Source organism: Stenella coeruleoalba (assembly GCF_951394435.1).
Source record: "Stenella coeruleoalba genome assembly, chromosome: 15".
NCBI classification, from domain to species: domain Eukaryota; kingdom Metazoa; phylum Chordata; class Mammalia; order Artiodactyla; family Delphinidae; genus Stenella; species Stenella coeruleoalba.
Genome location: NC_137161.1, coordinates 56,568,165 through 56,587,860, shown reverse-complemented (window position 1 = coordinate 56,587,860; position 19,696 = coordinate 56,568,165). Strand labels below are relative to the sequence as shown.

Sequence of the window (19,696 nt, the reverse complement as noted above, 5' to 3'; positions counted from 1 at the left end):
CGGGCAGGCGGGCGGACCCAGGAGGCGGTGGCGGCGGCGGCGGCGGTGGGCGGGGCGCTCCCTGCTCCGCCTCCCCGCACCGCCTTCCCGCTCCCGCTCCGCCCTCCGGCTCGGCGCCTGCCCGCCTGCTCCCTGCGCCGCCCGCCCGCTCTCCTCGCTTGCTCGCTCGCTCTCGGGCCCCCCATGCGGATGTGACACTTCACGCCGCCGCCATTTTGAGAGCGAGCCGAGTCGAGCCGGCGGGCGCCGTGTCCGCTGCCGGAGCCCCAACGACGACGCCGAGGAGGCGGAGGCCGCAGCGCCTGGAGCGCGGCCGGCCCGTCGCCCGCCCGCGCCGCCGCCGCTCCCGTCGGCCCCAGGCCTCGCAGGCCCTCCGCGGCCGGCCAGGCCTCCAGCCCGCCGCGCCCGGCCCGAGGCGGGGCTGACTCCGCGGCCCCCGCCCGGCCGCCCTCCGCCCCCGGCCGGCCCGCGGCCCCGCAGCCCCGGCCCCGGCGGCGGGAGGCGGGCCCCGCGGCGGCGGCGGCGGCGGCGGCGGCCGCAGCGAGCGACGAGGCCGCCCGGCCCGGCCCGCCGGCCGCCCGCCCGCCTCGGCGCCGAGATTGGGCGAATCGCGAGCAAGTACGTGCGCGTCTCCCTGCCGCCGCCGCCCGCCGCGGGCCGCCCCGGGGCCGCCGCCGCCGACGACGCGCGGGAGGAGGAGGAGGCCGCCCCGCCGCCGCCGCCGCCGCCGCCGCCCCGGCTCGCCGCCGCCGCCCGCCCGCCGGGCCCGCAGCCCCGGCCCCCGGCCGCAGGCGAGGCCCAGGCCGCGGCCGACATGAACCACCAGCAGCAGCAGCAGCAGCAGAAAGCGGGCGAGCAGCAGCTGAGCGAGCCCGAGGACATGGAGATGGAAGGTGAGGCCCGGGGGCCGGCCGCGGCGGGGCCGGGGGGCGCCTTCCATTGTGGCCGGGGGGAGCCGCGGGAGCCACGCGAGGGGCTCGCCATCTTTAACCAGGCCCCGGGCGGCCGCGGGCCTCGGCCTGGCCGGCCCGACTCGGCCGGCCCGGGCCGGGCGAGGCTGCACAGTCATGCCGGGCCCGCGGGCTGGGGGCGGCCGGTGGTCCCCCGCCCGGCGCATTGTCCGGCCCGCGGGACCCGGGCGGCCTCGTCGGCACAAAGCGCCCGGAGCCCGGAGTTGTAAATTAGAGCGCTCCGGCGGGAGGGATGCGGGCGTTTGCGGACTGCTGGCGGCCGCTGCGCGCCCGGGTTGGGGAGCCGGGCTCCGGGGACCGTCTCCCCGTTCGGACGTCGCGGGGTCCTGGCTCTGGCCGGTAAAGTCGGGGAACCGGAGACCTCCTTGGGCTCGGGGCTCGCCCGCACCTGCTCCCGCGCGCTCCCCGGCAGAGCCCACCGGGGCTTCGAAGCGGACCCCGAGATCGTTCCATAACAGCACTTGCTGGCGTCGGGCTTCATTTGGAAACACCTGCAAGGGGCGCAGATGTTCTCAGCCTTTGGACGGGCCCAGAGTCCGGAGTCAGGCGCTCTTCGTTTCTGAGTTAGCTGTATTTCGGGGAGTTTGGCTGTGTGCGGTGCAGTCAGCCTCCGGCCAGGTGTGTCTTTGAAACTACGTGAAAGCCGCCGCCCTCCCCCCCCCCCCCCCCCCCCCCGCCCCACGACTACCTATCTGTAAATCCACCCTGACTCCAGAGGTAACTTAATTTTCTGCCCATGTGCCAGCAGTTTTCCAGGGTATCCTGCTTTGAGATACAAGGCCATGGTAATAGAGGTTTGATGCAGAGGCACTGAGCGCGGAAGGGTCTCGGGCTTACCTACCTCAAGAGGACTTGGTAGTTGGAAGGCATCTTTTATTTCTCGTGGCCCCAAGTACTTAAAAGGGCAAAGTCTAAGGAGTCTTAAAAGAGTCCTTACCTATTTCGAGGGGGACGGACAGGCAGGAGTCAAAAGAGTGCCCCTGAATGAACGGGACATTGAATGTTCTGTTCTTGTTTTGCTTTTAGCCAGAGATCTTGGGGTGTGGAAATGAATGGGGGTGCTAAGGAAGCTCAGGTGAAGCAGCATTTGTCCTGTGGGGTGGCTGCACGTGTGGGGTGCTACATCCTGGTTGGTGGGAACTCTTACCATGACTGGTACTCCCCTGTGAGTAACGTACTGCCAACAGTTGGATGTGCTCTGAAAAAAATGGCCTGCAAGGTGGCAAAAGGCGAAGTGGTGGAGATGCCTGTGGAAGGCACTTCCCGCTGGTACTTCAGTGGCCAGTAATGGGGTCAGGAGAACCCAGTCCATGCCAAGGACCAGGCTGTCCGTCTCACTTGGCCCCAGAAAGGCAATAACTTCGTAGAGTTTTTGTCACGTGTCATTAAACAATTAGCTGAAGGAATACATTGCTGAGAGAATTATGTATATTCCTTTTAATGCCTCGTAAAAAGGGATTGCTTTTCAATTTCCTTTTCAAGTTATCCCCCAGTCGAGACAAAAATCCACTAGTGTTAGCATATCCGTGTCCCACTTATGTTGTCTTAGCACTTTTTAAGCGTTTTGAACACAGGTGAGAGCTGATCAGCATGGGCCCCAGTGCATAGTGTATTTCTGGTACAGAACTGGGTGTCAGGGGAAATAGTCGTGTCCACAAGTTTCAAGGGCTTTTCTATAAGACTAGAGAGTGTTGAGTGGAGGAAGAGTTTTCAGAAGTCATGCGTGCTTTCAAGACTACTTTTTTTTTCCTCAAGGAGTTTTGTTCTCATATCCAAGTTTTCGTTGGAAAAGTCGCCCGTAAAATCAGTAATCTGCAAATTTACTGGCGTCTCAAACTGAATGGTAAAGGTTGTAGTTTATTATTGCTGATTCTGTAAACTTCAGTCTTCTTCTGAGTGGGCCTCAGGTTCATTATCCAGAGGGTACCTTGTCTTTGTAGGGCTTACGGTCGTCAGCACCCTGTGAGCAGCCGCAGGTGTGCAGTTTAAAGAGCTGCCCATGTCTTAGGCAGTCTCTTTCAGCCTTTCTTAGCCTTCCCACTCCGAAAATGTGGCGTTAGGTTTATACATTGTAGTTTAGGACCAACAAGTGTGAAAATCCTTCCTATTAAAAAGCGAGAAGGGTGGGATTTAGTGACCATCAGCTCTGCGTGGCCTCGTCTGCCAGGCTCTGTGAGTGACTCTCGCCTGCTTGGTGTTCGCCTTGGTTCCTGTGGACTCAGCAGCTGGAAGCTGTCAGGGCTCCCTCTGATCAGCTTGAGGAAGGGAAGCTTTGTGGATGTGGAGCATTTGCCCGCCCCTCCTGGGCAGGGCAGTTTCGAAGGAGCCGGGGAGACTGGTTTGGTTGGCGGTTTTTTCCTACCGACGGGTCCGGTGTTAGTTTGCTCTCCTGCTCTGCTTTATAGGGGTCACATTTGCTTTTGACTGATCCCTGCACAGCCCTTGCACATCTGCTGGAGAATAACAGTGCTCAGGATCAGTTATATTAAAAATGTCTTGTTTTGAGCCGTTAGGAAAGTTATGAAGGGTGAAGGGCAGAGAGGGAAAAGTTGGGGGGGGGCGTGGGGTATGGTGGCAGTTCAGTGGGGTTGAGACCACATGCTTCCTTCCTGTGAGGCCCGTGCAGGTTTTCAGGTTGGGAGGCAAAAAGCACCATGGAGGTGGTGGCCTTTGTCGGCCTGGCCAGGAATGAATGTGCTCCACAGTTTATTCACTCTCTAACTCAGAGGCAGCGCAGGCCGAGGGGCTGCAGGAGGGACCTGCAGTGGCCTCTGCCCTCTCGGGTACTTGAGAGGTGATAATCTGGTTTGTTACGCCCCCCTCCAAATCAACAGGAAGTTTTCCCAAGGCCTGGCTTCTGCATAGGCGGGCTGGCACAAACGTCAATACCTTGATGTTTGTTCCTTGGTGTGGTTCTGCCGCCCGTGTGAGCAGTCTCTGTTTCAGAGTGTAATCTTTGAGACTAATGGGCACAGACAGTTTTGGTTGACTTTTGTACAACACTCAGACCACTGCTATCAGGACACCAAGCTGGGAGCAAATCAATGAGTTGTCTGCAGTTTCTGAAAAGAATTGATCACTGACTTCTGTGGTTTTTGTTTGGGGGGAAGCAGTGGTGGATTTCTTTTTCTTTCCAACTTGTGTGGGTAGATGGAGTTTCAAGTTACTTTTCTGCTAAAGCAGGTTTGGGAGTGGAAAGTGAGTTCTCTTGTACACGTGTGCCCAAATAAACTACACTTGGGCATTTTATTGTATCTAAAACATGTTTGTTTTTCAAATAGCGCTGTAACAAGACAAAAATCAAATAATATGAGAATATTGATTTTCCTCTCACATTAGCTTTGGTTGGTAAAAGAACTCTACAAAGTGAGCATCAACTTGGAGAACCCAGAAAAGATAGAGACACATAGAAGAAATTAGGCCAAACTTAGAAACATCTGACTGATGTGAGCCTGTCAGGTTTTGATGGGACTGGACGTTACTTTCCAGAAGGCATCCGCCCTCCTGATTCTTCCAGGCTGCTGATTTTGATTATCTGTAAACAAAAAATTGTTAACAGCACATATTGGAAAAAAGTGTATACCTTCATCTTGTTTTTTGGGGGGTGGGGTGGGGGGGATCAGTTTTGTGGAAAGGAGGAAAGAAGCCACTGAGTTAACTCACGGTGGGGCAGTGTGGTCAGAGAATACAGGCTTAGCGCCAGGCCTGAGTCTGAACGTGGACTTCACCGTTTAATTGTTGTGTGACCTCATGCACATTGCTTAAGCTCTCAGTGCCTCAGTTTCTGCATCCTTGAAAAGGAGGTCTGTCGTATCCTGCAAGGATGTTGTGAGGGTGGAAACACAAAGCATGTGTGACGTGCTGGGCACAGAGATAGGGGCATCAGTGTTCACTCATGGTGTTGTGATGGTAAAAGGGTTACACCTGAGGCAGGGATGGGCACAGGTTAATCAAGCATGGCGCACACAGGTGGGGCAAGTTGACTTTCCTGGTTCTACGGTAATTATATCCTGACTTGGATTGGGAAGAAAACTGACCAGCCTCAATCTAAGCAGCATTGTTTATGAAATCCTAGGCTTGATGTGCCTAAATAGCTATATAAGGTTAATGCTATAATATTTTAAGAAAAATGTAGTGGATGATAGAGGTGTGGATAGTGGATTTGGTGCGTTGTTACACTGCTGCCGAAGCCTGGTTAGCTCAGTGGCCTTCGTGATGAGAGTATTCTTGCTCTTGCACTAGCGTTAGAGCATCTAGTAATGAATTTGATGAGGTTGCCAATCAGGTTGTAGCAGGGAAGCCAGGTTACACGAACCTCCAGACTTTGGGAGTCGGCCCTGAATTCTTGTCTCTAAATCCCACATCCTGTTACCAAAAGCCCTTTCGGTTTTCCATCCACCACCCTAAACCAGGCGGCCCCTGTTGCCTCATGCTGGAACTTTGCAGTAGCCTTCTTACTGGTCTCTGCTTCCACTCTTCCTGGACCGCACACAGCTGTCTTTTCACTGCCCTGCTTATTAGAAGGACTCAGGTGTGCTGCCTTCCTCATGCAGGTAGATGGGTAGTCGCACAGCCCGGCCTCTGCTATCAGGATCCTCGGTCAGCCTGCTTTGTGCTTCAGGCTCTGAGTGCACACACACTTGCACTGCATGACGTGCAACTCTGGCTTTTGGGCCCTGTACTTGCACAGGTAGTGTCTCCTTCTCCTTGAATGCAGACAGGACAAGAGACCCCAGGAAAGTGATTCAGATGCCACCTTTTCCCTAAACTTTTCTGGTGGTCTCAGCCACTTGCCTTGCATAAGAGCCATGTCTTGCCCCATGAGCTACTTGTGGGGTTGCTCTTCTGTATTCATCTTCCTCACCGCTGGACTGTTTGTCCATCTGAAGATACGCATCTTATGTTCCTTTTTTGTTAAATGTGTTTGTGGGAGACACTCATTCAGGAAACAGCAATTTTAAGGCAAAACAGTAGTACAGGAGATGGCTGGCTGGCAGGGTGGTGTGTGAAAGAGAATGCCAAAGCCATAAACCAATATTGCTTTGATAGCTGCTAATTCAGTTTTATTGCCTTTAACGTAAGTTGCTTGAAGTGGCATTTTTGATCCTTTTGCAAGGAAAAGCTCCTTTTCCAGACAAGGGTATTGATGGACCTTATTGAAGTTTTCTATTGAGTATTTTAAAATTTGTTACTGTTTCTGGTTTTTTGCATGGGTAGTATGTAGCCTGGGTACTTCTGCTTGATTTCCAAGGCAAAGGAATTTTACTCTGGGGACCAAGTTGTAACAAGGTATTTCTTGACATGTACTGTGACGGTTAAATGTTCAAATGTCACCTGCTTCAGAAACTTCTTGTTCTGAACTAATTTGGACTTAGGCAAGTTGGAGGAAGCAGGATTTTTAAGTGTCTTGCGTAGGCAAGAAAGTCAAGTTATGCCATTTTGGTAGTAACTTAACACATGGCTCGGCCAATGAGAAGTCAGATGTGTTGAAATTCTCTTGAAGAGAAGCAGGCCTACTTCTGAGCATTGGTGATTTAAACTTGGAAGTTGGACATGGAGGTAGTTAGAAAGTTGGTTGTGTAGGGAAATACACTGACCCGGACTAGAGTGAATGCTTCCAGAACTTAATGATGACACTAGTGTGAGCTAGCAAGAACCAGGGAGTAGGGAGGCGGAGGGGCCTCGGTGGGGCACGCCTTAGGGAGTAGTGTCACTGTCTTTGCTGTTGGGCAGAGCAGAGCGCTCCAGGGGGTGACGAGACTGGAGGGCTCATTGACTGTGCGGCTGGGCCCTCGCTGGGCTGCGCACGTGCTGTGTTGTCACCAGCTCGGCTGGGACCACTGTTGTGTGGGCACAGCTGTTAATATTCTCAGAGATGCCCAGGTGTCCTTTCAAGGAGCCCAAGTCATCTGCTCGACCTGGGGTTTATCTTAACAAATGTGAGTTCTGTATCAGAGTCTCAAGGTGGTGGTCCTCCCTTCTTTTTAGGTCATTTGAGAATCTGCAGGATAAAGAGCAGGAGGTTCCCTTCTGTGACCACAACAGTTCCACGTGATTTTCCTGCCTGGCATAGAATATTCGAAACCCAGGCCCTCCCTGGGTTCTGATTCCATGCTAGTGACTAATTGGTTTCCCTGACATCCTGATACTGGGAGGGCACTGTCCTGTATGAGGTACCAGCCCCCAGAATATTGACCAGAGGAAGGTCTAGCTTTTGCAATAAGTTGTTGAGCTGGCCTCTGCTTTGGAAAGGGGCTGTATGAGATTGTTGGGGTGACCTGTAATGCAGAGTGTGATCACACCCAGGGTGTGGCCACCAGTGTCTGGGTAGTGATCTGACTTCTTGGCTCCCTCCTGCCCCCCCCCATGGTACTTTCAGAAAGAGTTGAGGGGGCTTTTCTCTAGGGTATAGGCTGAGAAAACTAACCTTACTCACCTGGAGTTGCAAGTGCATTTTTGTCAATATGACTTTGGGGAATAAATTACATTTCAAGGCCCTTAATTGACCCTGTGCAATTGCTGTTTTCAAGTAAGGACATGTAATGCTCCTTAGCCTGTTTGCATGGTTAGAGAGTCCAGCTCCTCCTTGTAAATAATGTGGGGCAGGTAATTTTTTTTTAATTGAAGTGTAGTTGATGGGTAGGTAATCTTGAAGTGCTTGATTCTTAGAGTCGGTAGTTTATGTCAGCTAGGAGGAGAAATTATTCAGTCAAACAAAGTGTGTGTGAATTGGTTAAAAACATTCCTCAATCCCTATTGCTGTTTTATAACCATCATAGATGGGCACGGAAGAATACTCCCCCAAGAGTCTCAGCCTTTTCCTCTTCTGTCTTTAGCTTGTTAAGGACAAGAGGGAGAACAGATAGGGGCTGGAATGCCTGACCTGCAGAAAGTCCAAAGAAGTAGCTGGTGGAGTGAGGTTGCTGAGCTCGAACCCTAACCCAGCTCCCAGTGGTGGCCAAGCGGCGGCTTCTGATCTGTGTGATATCCTGCCTGTGCTAGCCAGAGGACTCCTTCATTCTCTAAAGCACTCCAGGTCTCCTGCTGCTACCCATGAGGACAAACTGAGTCTCTTTTCCTACTGAGACCTGGATTGCTTGAGAATGCCAGCTCGTATTCTTATGGGGGCAGAGGAGAAGACATGTGGGGTAGGAGGATGCTTAAGGGTTTACCCTGCAGTGTGCAGTAAGGTAGCCACCAGCCACATGGTGGCAATCACATTCCTTAACCGACTAGCCACGTTTCAAGTATTCAGTTGCCACCCGTGGCCAGTGGCCACCACATTGGACAAGCAGGTACAGCACATGTCCGACAGGGCAGACAGTGTTAGTGGCCAGAGTTCACCGAAACAGTCTGGTTGGATCCTTAGCTAGAGGGTGTTTCTGGTAGCATTAGTGTCACATTGGATGTTGGAAAGATACAGTGTGTCCTGGAAAAGCTAAATTAAAATGAGTGAATAAATAGTTCCTGGGCAAACGCTACAGAGCAGGCTTTCTTCGGTTATTTGTGGTGAAGAACCAGTTTTGTTTTTTTTTTTTTAATTTCCAGTCTGTTGTGGACAATTTCTTTCTGTATTTTGTAGACATGCAGTGTAAACAAATTGTTTAAGAAATGAAATAAAATACACATACACAATGCAAGCCCCAGGTTGTTATTAAAGTCACATTTCAACAGTTATTGCTTAGAACAAACACGCAGGGAGGATTTGCAGAAACTGTACGTGTTCATTGCAAGCGTGTATAGGCCATTAATACAAGGGAACGTGCTATTGCACTTGTAACTTTGTCATTCCACCATGGTAACTGAACAGTTTTGTGTGAAATATCAATTCCCCGTATTAAACCTTATTTGCACACTACTTTTTAAAGAAACAAATAATCTCGCTTCCTGCTTGGATGGATGGCATCCCTGCTCCTCATAGAGAATGTTGATCCAAGTCATTTCGATGTTCGTTTTACTAATATGCAAGTGAGTCCAGTGCTGCGGAGGTATACCCCTGAGATTGGGAGCCATCTTCCAGCAGTTTTCCAAAATGTATCCATAAACAGCTCCAACTCTATCCTATAAACTAACATCTAAATTATGTTTCGTTGAAAGAAATGGGTTCTGGGTCCTATTGACTTGGGTTGCAGTTAACCAGCTAACCCTAAACTCTTACAAACTGTAATGGGGTCCCGGGACACGTGACACCACACTCCAGTTTGACAGCGCACCCACTGGCCCAGGCTAGGGTGTTGCAGGAAGTCAGGTTGCTGCAAAGTCTCCCCGCTTGCTCTGTTTCGGTCAGGTCCGAAGAGGGCACCTGCTTGCAGGCTGTGTGCAGGCACCTTGGGCTTTGCCACCCCCGCCCCCTGCTTTCTCATCTGGATGTTCCCGAGCACCAGGCCTCATGGCTTGCTTCTGACTCCACTGTACCCTTGTGGCAGCAGAGCTGTACTTGCTGTGCACTCGCAGAGCCTGGTGCAGGGCTTCTGCCCACGAGATAGACATTTATGCAAACCCTCCCAACAGGCAGGTACAGGGCTGGCTGCCCCCAGCACGTGAGTGAAGGCTCTTGGTAAACATGTGCCAGGGAGGGCTGTGATGGGGGGGGTGGGTACTGACCTACGGTGGGGAAGCGAGTGGGTCATCGGAGGCTTCACAGAGGAGGGGACACAGCTAAGTTTGAAAAGAGGGAGGGGTGGTGTGCTCAGAGGCAGGAGGTGTAGAACAGCATCATGGGCTTGGGATCTAGAGGGAGAGGATCTGTGGTCCCCAGAGCAATGGTCCACAGAGATGTCTGTCCTAATCCCTTGGAAGCCGTGACTGTGTTACTTACCTGGCAGGGAACTTGGCAGGTGCGATTAAGTTCAGGATCCCTAGACGGGGAGATTATGCAGTGTTACTCAGGTGGACCCAGTGTAATCACAGGGTCCTTAACCCGTGAAAGAGGGAGGTTGGAGTGGCGTGATGTGAGAAGGCCATTGCTGGCATTGAAGATGAAGCTGGAAAAGGCCAGGAAGCAGATTCTCCCCTCAAACCTCCAGAAGGAGCCAGCCCTGCTGACACACTGATTTTCGCCCAGTGAGGCCCATTTTGGACTTATGACCTCCAAAACTATAAAAGAATAAGTGTGTGGTGTTTAAGCCAGTAAGTTTGTGGTGATTTGTTCAGCAGCCAACAAAACTAATAATGATCCAAGAAGGTGGGTAAGAAGCAGTAGGTGGGTGTCCAGTAAACTGGGCTTGAACCTTAGAGAGCTACATAGAGGCTGGGAGAGCTTGGCAGCTACCCCTCCCTGGGCCAGGCCCCTGGACGTGAGGGCTGTGTCTGTATCAACTCATTGGCTCCTTACCACAACTCTGAAGTAGATGCAGCATCATCCCCATTTTATAGCTGAGTGAAACAAGGCGCTAAGCAAGTTAAATAACCTACCCAGGGTTGGTGGCAGTGGTGGGATTTGAACCCAAGCCATGTGGCTTCACAGAAATTTGCGTCTCATCATAGTCAGTGGACGCTATTTGTCATGAAGACGTTGTTACTGCTTTTTTTTTTTTTTTTTTCCGGTACGCGGGCCTCACTGCTGTGGCCTCTCCCGTTGCGGAGCACACGCTCCGGACGTGCAGGCTCAGCGGCCATGGCTCATGGGCCCAGCCGCTCCGCGGCATGTGGGATCCTCCCGGACCGGGGCACGAACCCGCGTCCCCTGCATCGGCAGGCGGACTCTCAACCACTGCGCCACCAGGGAAGCCCTGTTACTGCTTTTTAATTTAAACTGCTGCCTTCTCCCGCGTTTCTTATCTCACCACCCCAAGTGGCAAAGCTGCAGTTGGGCTCCTCAGTCTGAAGATTTTTGTGTGGCTCACCACATGCTTTGAATATAGAAAGTAGCTCACTGCCGAAATCAGCCGGGGCCACCTTATACTTCAGCAAGTGGAATATGGTGGCAGAAGCAAAATAGATGTGTTTTTAAAGGTAGATGCCTCCCTTCTTTGAGAATCAGGTATTCAGTAATGTGATCCTAAGCTGAAATGAATCATCCCTAAAGCAAACCATTCAGGGCTCTGGGCATATGGAGAGATTTAAACTTGAGAAGGCTTGAGCCTTGTCTGCCAGGGCTCAGGGCGAAAGCATACTGCATTTCAGAGGGCCAAGTTCTGTGGAGCTACAGGGTCAGACCTCAAGGCACCTTGTCCACTCAGGTCCTCCTGTCACCTCACCCTCATGACCCTGCATCTGCACATGAGCAAACTGAGGCTCCTCCAAGCCACACAGATGGCACCAACCTGACTGTACCCCTGCTGTGTCTTGAAGTCCTGACCAGCTGCATTCCTCTCCTCCCTGTCGCCTGAATCATCTGTTTCTTTCTTAAGACAGCAGCTTCCACAAGGTGGAAGGAAAACAGGGTCGGAGGTGCCAGAGCCCGGGATTGCTCAGCTGGGCAGGGGTTGAAAGAAATGAGGTCCTAAGAGGCCAGCCAGTCTCCTCGCTTGACGGACTTCCAGCTAGTTGCGTGGTGGTGTTTCTGTGGCACACACAGAATATCTTCCTTCTGGGCCTCTTTCCCTGACAGTGAGTTTTAAAACATGAGATAGATTCATACATACAACTTTAACAAACTGCTAATGCATTCATCGCTGGGTTGGCGAAATTGAGACCTTCAAGCCAGTGCATTTGGGGAGTCTAGAGAAGATGCAAATAAATGAGGTAACTCTTGGGCATCCTAGTAGGGGGGACGACCCAGAATGCAAATGATCCGTAGAGGTGACTAGTTCAGCTTCAAGATGTGCGGCGGCCAGCCACACAGATTCGCACACGGTAAGGACAGGCGGTCCTGGTGGTGGCTGTGATGGTTGTGGGCTCCTGCAGGATGCCCAGGTCGTGGGGATTGTGATGTTACAGGCATGGTCCCTGGGAGCTGTCAAAAGTCTTCAGAATTATTCTCAAGTTAGTCATTAATTACCTTGAGGGCTACGGGGAAGAGGGAAAATTAGTACTACAAATCTGCAGGTTTTCTGTTATAGCCAGTATTTCCTTGGGAATCAGAGGCTATTATTTGGATTTCTATTTTGATGAAGTTAAAAATCCTATACTTTTTAAGGCCTTTTGTTCTTAAAATACTGGTTTCATTTTGGGTATGTTATCAGAGAGCTCTTGGTCACATAATTTTGTTTTAGAGCAGAAAGCGACTATTCTACCCCCTACTCCACGGGCCAAGAAACCATGTCTCTGGGGGCTTGAAGTGATTTAAGTAAAATTAAGTAAACCCTCAGGTCCTACGTCTCACTAGCGCTATTTCAGGGGCTCCATAGCCACCTGTGGCTCGTGGCTTCCGTATTGGGCAGCGCAGCTGTAGACCACCTCCATCATCACAGAAAGTTCTAGCGGCCAGTTGCTGCTCCAGACCCAGCCTGTGGACTGGGTTTAGCTTTGCCTTTCTAGAAGACTGCCTTGGAGAGGATTGTTCAGAATAACAGAAAACCGGGCATTTTCTTCTGTAAAAACCTGGGAAGACGGTTCCCCAAACTGGCTCAGCACAGCGCATACTTGGCCCTTCGCCTCAGATCGCTGCTTCAGGCCCTGGGCTGGGGGGTGGTTTACAGAGATGAAGAGGTGATAGGTGTCTTTGCAGAGGGAGAGTCAGCAGGATATAGATGGGTCACGTGAACATGTAATTAATGCAGGATAGAAAGCGATGAATGCTGCGAGAGGTGCAGAGAGAGGGCTCTGGAAGTGGGGGAGAGCAATTATGTCTGGGGGCAGGGGAGCAGGAAGGCTCCTGAGTAGTACTGGCAGTGGCCGGAGCGGGTGGTTAGGATTTGAGTTCTGGGGGATTTGAGGTGAAAATGGCAGAGGTAAGGCCTTTGGGTAGATGAAAATAGAGGCCCCTCTCTGATTCCTGCCCAAGTGCATGGATTGTAATGAACTGTGTTTCTTTGCTCTTCTCCCCTTTAGACTTTGAGGCCAGGGAGCATTCTATTCTCTACACCTTGAACAGCAGTTTCTACCAGATAATTGAACGCATTGCATTTTTATATTTTAGTTTCAGTAGGACTGGAACATGCCACCATGTTCAATGCCAAATAACCTTAATTTTACCTACTTTGGTAACCATTATAAAGGGTTAGATTTGCACCTGCTCTTCTATAAGTCTTTGTGGGAAAATGTTAGTAGTCACCATGAATTTTATTTGTATTTATTATTTATTTTTTCTAGAAAAATTTTATTTTTGACTGCATCAGGTCTTAGTTGCGGCACACAGGATCTTTCCTTGAGGCACGTGGGCTCAGTAGTTATGGCACGTGGGCTTAGTTGCCCCACGGCATGTGGGATCTTCCCGGACCAGGGATCGAGCCCATGTCCCCTGCATTGGCAGGAGGATTCTTAACCACTGCACCACCAGGGAAGTCCCTATTACACTTCTTGTTGTCAGGATCCTGGGACAGTTTTAAAATTGGTGAGAACCCCAAAGAGCTTCTGGGTAGGTGGGTTATAGCTATCATTATTTGCCAAATTAGAAATTAAAACAGTCTTAGTTATTCATTTAAAAATAATAAACCAGTACATAGTAACACATTTAACATACTGCTTGTTTTGGGGTTTTTTTGGGCCACGCTGTGCAGTTTGCAGGATCTTAGTTTCCCAACCAGAGATTGAACCCGTGTCCCCAGCAGTGAAAACACTGAGTCCTAACCACTGGACCGCCAGGGGATTCCCACATTTAACATGCTTTTTATAGGAAATATTTTCTAAAACAAAAATTTAATGAGGAATGGCATTGTTCATACATTTTGCAGATTTCTTTATTATCTGGCTTGATAGAAGACAGCTGGATTCTCATATCTGGTGCTGTCAGTTGCAATGTAAATTTTACTGGAAATATAAAGCAAACCCAGTCTTACAGAGGTATAGCCTTTTCAGGCAACTGTGGCAATTCTTTCATACTACATCAAAATTTGGTAGCTTCTTAAGGTTGATTACAGCATGCAGTTTGAAACCCTATGATTAACTTACCGTGCTCTGTTACATTAAAATTTATTGGGTTGTCTTGTACTTTGAATGGAGCATTTCTAATACCATTCATTGGTCATTTGGAAAATACTGATTCACAGAGCTTTACAGATCTTTTAAATGTTGGCATATTTCATTATACAGTTACATTAAAAAGTCCTTAAAATACCACATTCATGTGTGTAACAGCCTACCTAACTCGGTATAGGGTTGTAGTTATAACTCCAGAAAGCTCGCTGGCACAAAGAGAGCAGTGACTTTTGTCCTGTATTTAAGAGTCTTACTACTATCTGGCAGAGGACGAAGATGGTTGGATGATAATTAGCTAGTGGCAGCCTAGTTGTCCGCAGCAGCTGACGCCATGGGGACGGGCAGCAGGGGACGGGCAGCAGGCAGTGCTGGGTGGTCCCCTGCAATGGGAAATCGTCCTCTGGTCCCCCTCACACTTAAAGGTGTATGTAAGATGGTCCTGTTAAGATGAGTAACAGATATTTTGTGAGAATTCAAGGAGAGCGTGCTTAAACCAGAGGTAATTGTGATTTTGATTATTTTGCTTTCTATTCCTCCATCATGGTCAGCCTTCCACTTGTTTATTGTTTGTCTTTCCCCCCATTTTCTCCGTTTTCCAGTAGCTTGCGTGGAACAGTTGGAACTCTTTGGGAATCGGTCTGATTTTTTTTTTTTTTTGCGGTACGCGGGCCTCTCCCGCTGCGGAGCACAGGCTCCGGACACGCGGGCTCAGCGGCCATGGCTCACGGGCCCAGCTGCTCCAATGGCATGTGGGATCTTCCCTGACCGGGGCACGAACCCGCGTCCCCTGCATCGGCAGGCGGATGCTCAACCACTTCGCCACCAGGGAAGCTCAATCGGTCTGAATTTAAACGTAGCTTATGAAGTAGCACACCTTATTTATGTATGTGAGTTTACTGGAGCAAAGGGTGTGTCTGACCTCCCATTTTCCTGGCTTTTTGACGTTTTTGACTCCCTCTCTCCTCAAAGAACAGGAGCTGTGATGCACACATTTGTGTACAAGACCACCCGAACAAAGGTCCTGAGGCAAAAAGACTCAGACCTGTATATCTTTTATGCTCTCTCAGTTCTCTTTTCCCGAATGGTTAAAGATCTGAACCCATATCCCGGGGCAGTGCTTATTTAAAGAGTCAGTAAATCATTTCTTATTCTCCCTGCCCTCCAGGTGTTTTTTTCTTTGTTTTTCTTTCGTTGTTTTTCTTTTGCCTTTGGGGTGAATGGCTCTGAGTTTCAGCACAGGTGTAGGTCTGCGTAACCACTGCCCCAGTCAGGACCCAGAACCTCCCCTCACGCTGTGCTGGTTGTGTCTCCACCATGGCCATGCTCCCCATCCCATACAGGTTTGTCATTTTGCAGATGTCGAGAAAATGGAATCATACAGCATGTAACCTAATCAGTAGTTGCTTTTTATTGCTGCTTCCATTCTGTTCCACGGAGGGACACCTGGGTTGTCTCCAGTTTTGGGCAGTTACAAATGAAGCCATTATAAATACCCGTGTTCAGGTTTTTGTGTGAACATGAGTTTTCATTTCTCTAGAGGATGGTGTAGAGTTGTTGTGTGAGGTATGCTTCGTAAGAACCTGCCACCTACTTCCCAGGTGCCCGTGCCCTCTCCCACTCCCCCATTGATCTTCATCCTCGCCAGCACTCGAGTGTCAGCATTTTTCACTTTAGTCATCCTGGTAGGTGGATAGTGGTTTTAATTTGCAGCTATCTAATAGCTCACAGTCACACATCTTTTTATGTATTTATTTGCCATCCCTATACCCTCTATGAAGTGTCTGTTCAAGTATTTGGGGTTTTTTTGTTTTGTTTTTCTGTCAAGTTTGGAGAGCTCTTTATATGTTTGATATAAGTCCTTTGTCAATAGGTGATTTGCAAATATTTTCTCCCAATCTGTAGCATGTCTGTTTATTCTCTTAACAGTGTCTTTCCGGAGAAGTCCAGTGTATCAAAATTTTTTTCTATGGATCTTGCTTTTGGTGTTATGTCTAAGAATTCTTGGCCATGTCTCACGTGATTACTTCTAAAAGTTTTAAAGTTTAAATCTATGTTCATCTACGGTCTATTATCAGTTAGTATTTGTATAAGGTGTGAGGTTGGAGGGTTTTTTGTGTTTTTTTTTGCCTATGGATGTCCAACTGTTTGTTGAAAAGACTGCTGTCCCTTTCCATTGAATTACTTACACCTTTGTCGCAAATCAAGTAGTAATGTTTACATGGGTCTATTTGCGGACTCTCCTGTCCCATTGATCTGTGTCTGCGTAACACAGCACCATCTTGATTACTGAAGCTTTATAGTGAGTCTCAAAATCAGGTAGTGTAATTCCTCAAACTGTGTTCTTTTCAGAATTGTTTCACTTACTCTGCTGGATTGCGATTGGAATTGTGTTCAAATATACCGATTAATTTCAGGAAAGCTGACACTGTTGCTGTGCCTACCAGCCCCTGAACACCATATGTCTTCTGCTCCCACGACTTTACCTGGGAAACTAGTTTTCCTCCCAGGAACTTTTCAACACTTTCTTTGGCCACTGGTTTTTTAGAAGGTTTTGAAAGTAGGTGTTCCTTGACAGTCCGGGTGGGTCCCCTCAAAAGGAGGGTAAGGCCTGAGTGGTGGTCTGCTGACACCAACGTGGGGAAAAAAACCAACCAGAAACAGCTTAGTCCTCTGTCCTAGGCTGTTCTGTTTGTGGCTTTATACAAATAAAGGAACTCATTTGAAATTGGCTGTGCTTGACTAGTTTTCAAAAGTTTTAGTTAGCACAGTCACAGTATGTTTAAAATCTCTCCTCTACTTCTGACCCCAATCCTCAGCCCCCGAACTTCCTTGTCTTTTTAAGTAGTTCTAAAGAAAATCCAGGCATTTAAGAGAGGATGCTGCCATTTGCCCCGGTGTAAAAGGACCTTCAAGGTCACAAGTAATCTAGGTAATCCCTTTGTTCTGGGATCCTTTTGTTCCTACTCCCTCCTGCCCCCAAATGGGCAGCTGCTGTACCCTTTTCTTTCTCTGATATAACCTTTTTTTAAAAAATTTTTTATTGAATTTGTTAAAATATTGCTTCTGTTCTGTTTTGGTCTCGGCATGTGGGATCCCAGCTCCCCAAGGATGGAACTTGTACCCCCTGCATTGGAAGGCGAAGTCTCAACCACTGGACCGCCAGGGAAGTCCCCACTGGTACAGACTTTATGGGCTGCTTGAGGTGGTGTCAGGCCTTAGGCAGTACTTTGGTTGTGCCTTTCTGCATCTGCTTTGCTTTGCTTCGCGTGTGTGGGTGGTTTTACCTTCATTATAAAGGCAGTACATATTCGCTGAGACATTAAAACAACATGGAAGCAAGAAGGCAAGAAAGACTCCGTCCCTCAGTGAACATGTGTACTTAACGTACGATGGGTGTTGTCCTGTTTTTCATCTCGTCCACATGTACAGCTTCCTTCATTCTGTAAGGACATCCTGCTAATTGATTTCTCTCTTGGTGGACATTGTCCCTTAATATAGTTTTACTTTCTTTAAAACTACATGAATGTAGAGTGAATTTATGTACATAAATAAATTTTGTAGATAAATGGGTTTTTCAAACACCAAAAATGTTTAATACTTTTAGAGAAATACTGCAGAAAATGGAACACTTACACCTGATTCAGTTGTTCAATGTACACATCATTCACTATGCCGGGCCCTCAGACAGCTGTGATTTGTGGAACTATTTGTTCCCACTCAGAATAGCCCATTTCTGTCCAGTTCTTGTCTCCCCCCCCCCCAAAAAAAATACAGCTTTATTGAGATTTTATATATCCTGCAATTCACTCATACAATTCAGTGGCTTTTAATAAATATATTCACCCATCACTACAGTCAATTTACCACTCCAAAAAGAGACCCCTGCACTCCTTAGCCATCACCCTTCCACTCTCCCTCCCAGCTCTAGGCAAACACTGATCTGCCTTTTGTCTTTGTGGGTGTGCTTGTTCTGGGCACTTTATATGAATAAATGGCGCCATACAATATATGGCCCTTAGAATTAATGGGCATTTATGTTTTAAGTTTTTCTCTGTAAAAAATGGTGCTTCAGTATAAGAAATATGCTTGTATATATCTTTGGGCATGTATGCTAGTTTCTTTGGAATGGATATCTAGAAATGGCATTTTGAGTGAAAGAATATTTGACTTTGGTTTTAATAAATACTGCCTTTGGGGAGAATAATTTGACTATAAATTTAGACTTTAGCCATTTGACACCACCCATTTTGTGATGTGAGACTTAATCTGGTAGATGAAAAGTGGTATTGTGTTAATTAGGAAAGTTGACCAGATTTGTCATTTGTATTTCTTAAGAATTTCTCCTTGTTGTGGTTGCGTTGTCTCTTTTGATTGTAGGATCTCTGTGTGTTCTGCATATTGATCCTTTGACTCCTGTGGGTTGCTGATACTTTCTGCCTTCATCCTGTAGCTTCTGTGCAGCTCCGTCTCTGCTGGGCTTGCTGGGACTTGTTTTTCCTTTCCACAAGTGGACTGCCCTACCCAATATAGCAGATAAGACCAGATGTGTAAGCAAGCAGCACAGACATAATTATAAGCTCCTCAGTCGTGCAGGGTGTACACCCCTCTCCATGCCCGGCCAGTGTTCACTCAGTCATCAGTCATGGTTTGTGGGACAGACATGATGGCAGTTAGCATGATCCTCTAAAAACAGATGATTTTTACATAATGAAGCCAAACTGAAGACCCCAAACAAATAGTTTTATTTAAGGAACACAGATTTATACGTGGCCTTCTTTGGGGCTTTATTTTCATATAACTAATTTAAATCAGGATTATTTAAGAGTATAGAGCTAACTGTCAGGTTTCAATACAGAGTCTACTTTGAATCCTCAGACTCTCCCCAGGGCAGGACCACCACCCGCAAGTGGGCTTTCAGCTCCCTTCATGGGGCAGGCATGGAGCCAATTCATATAAAAATCAAAATAAAACCAGAACACCGTTGTGGTATTGATTAAGCCACGGACAGTTTCATTGTTAATATGACCGAAGGAATTCAGAGAGTCACTGGAGGCAGCCCTGCCAACTTGGCAGGGGCAAGATAGCCCAAAACCACACCTCACGCACATCCTCCACAGGGCAGCAGAGGCACTTCTGATGGGGCTCTGCTGCCTGTGATGATGAGGACAGGCTTGATCAGATGGCTGCCTGGGGCTGGCAGCCAGGGTCCAAGCACCGGCACCATCTCAGTTCTGACCCACCTGTTTTTTGGTTTTTTTTTTGGTTTTGTTTTGTTTTGTTTTGTTTTTGCAGTACGCGGGCCTCTCCCGTTGTGGAGCTGGACTCGCAGGCTCAGCGGCCATGGCTCACGGGCCCAGCCGCTCCGCGGCATGTGGGATCTTCCCGGACCAGGGCACGAACCCGCGTCCCCTGCATCGGCAGGCAGACTCTCAACCACTGCGCCACCAGGGAAGCCCTGACCCACCTGTTATTGAGTGTCACAGTGCTTTCAGGGCCACCGGTGGTTTCCTCTTCATTTGGTGGGACATAGGCTTGACGTGAGCATTCGGAGATTTTCAAGGCCCTGCCCACCCTCAACCTGGGCCTCATCTCCCACCTCCTCCCTTGCCCATCGCCTTGCTCCTGGTCACTCTGGAACTGTCTGGAATGTGCTTCTTCAGGATCTCTGCCCAGCCGGCTCCCTTCACTCTCTGGTCCTGGCCCGG

At 49.2% G+C, this 19,696-nt stretch overlaps 1 protein-coding gene across 1 annotated transcript in view; it reads left to right on the top strand.

The window, feature by feature from the left end:
* Positions 1 to 127: 127 nt before the first annotated feature.
* USP7 (ubiquitin specific peptidase 7) overlaps positions 128 to 19,696 on the top strand; it is a 57,651-nt gene continuing 38,082 nt past the window's right edge. Inside the window, exon 1 of the mRNA XM_079946257.1 lies at positions 128 to 893. Coding sequence (XP_079802383.1) covers positions 815 to 893 — 79 coding nt within the window. The 5' untranslated portion in view covers positions 128 to 814. The remainder of the gene's footprint in view (positions 894 to 19,696) is intronic.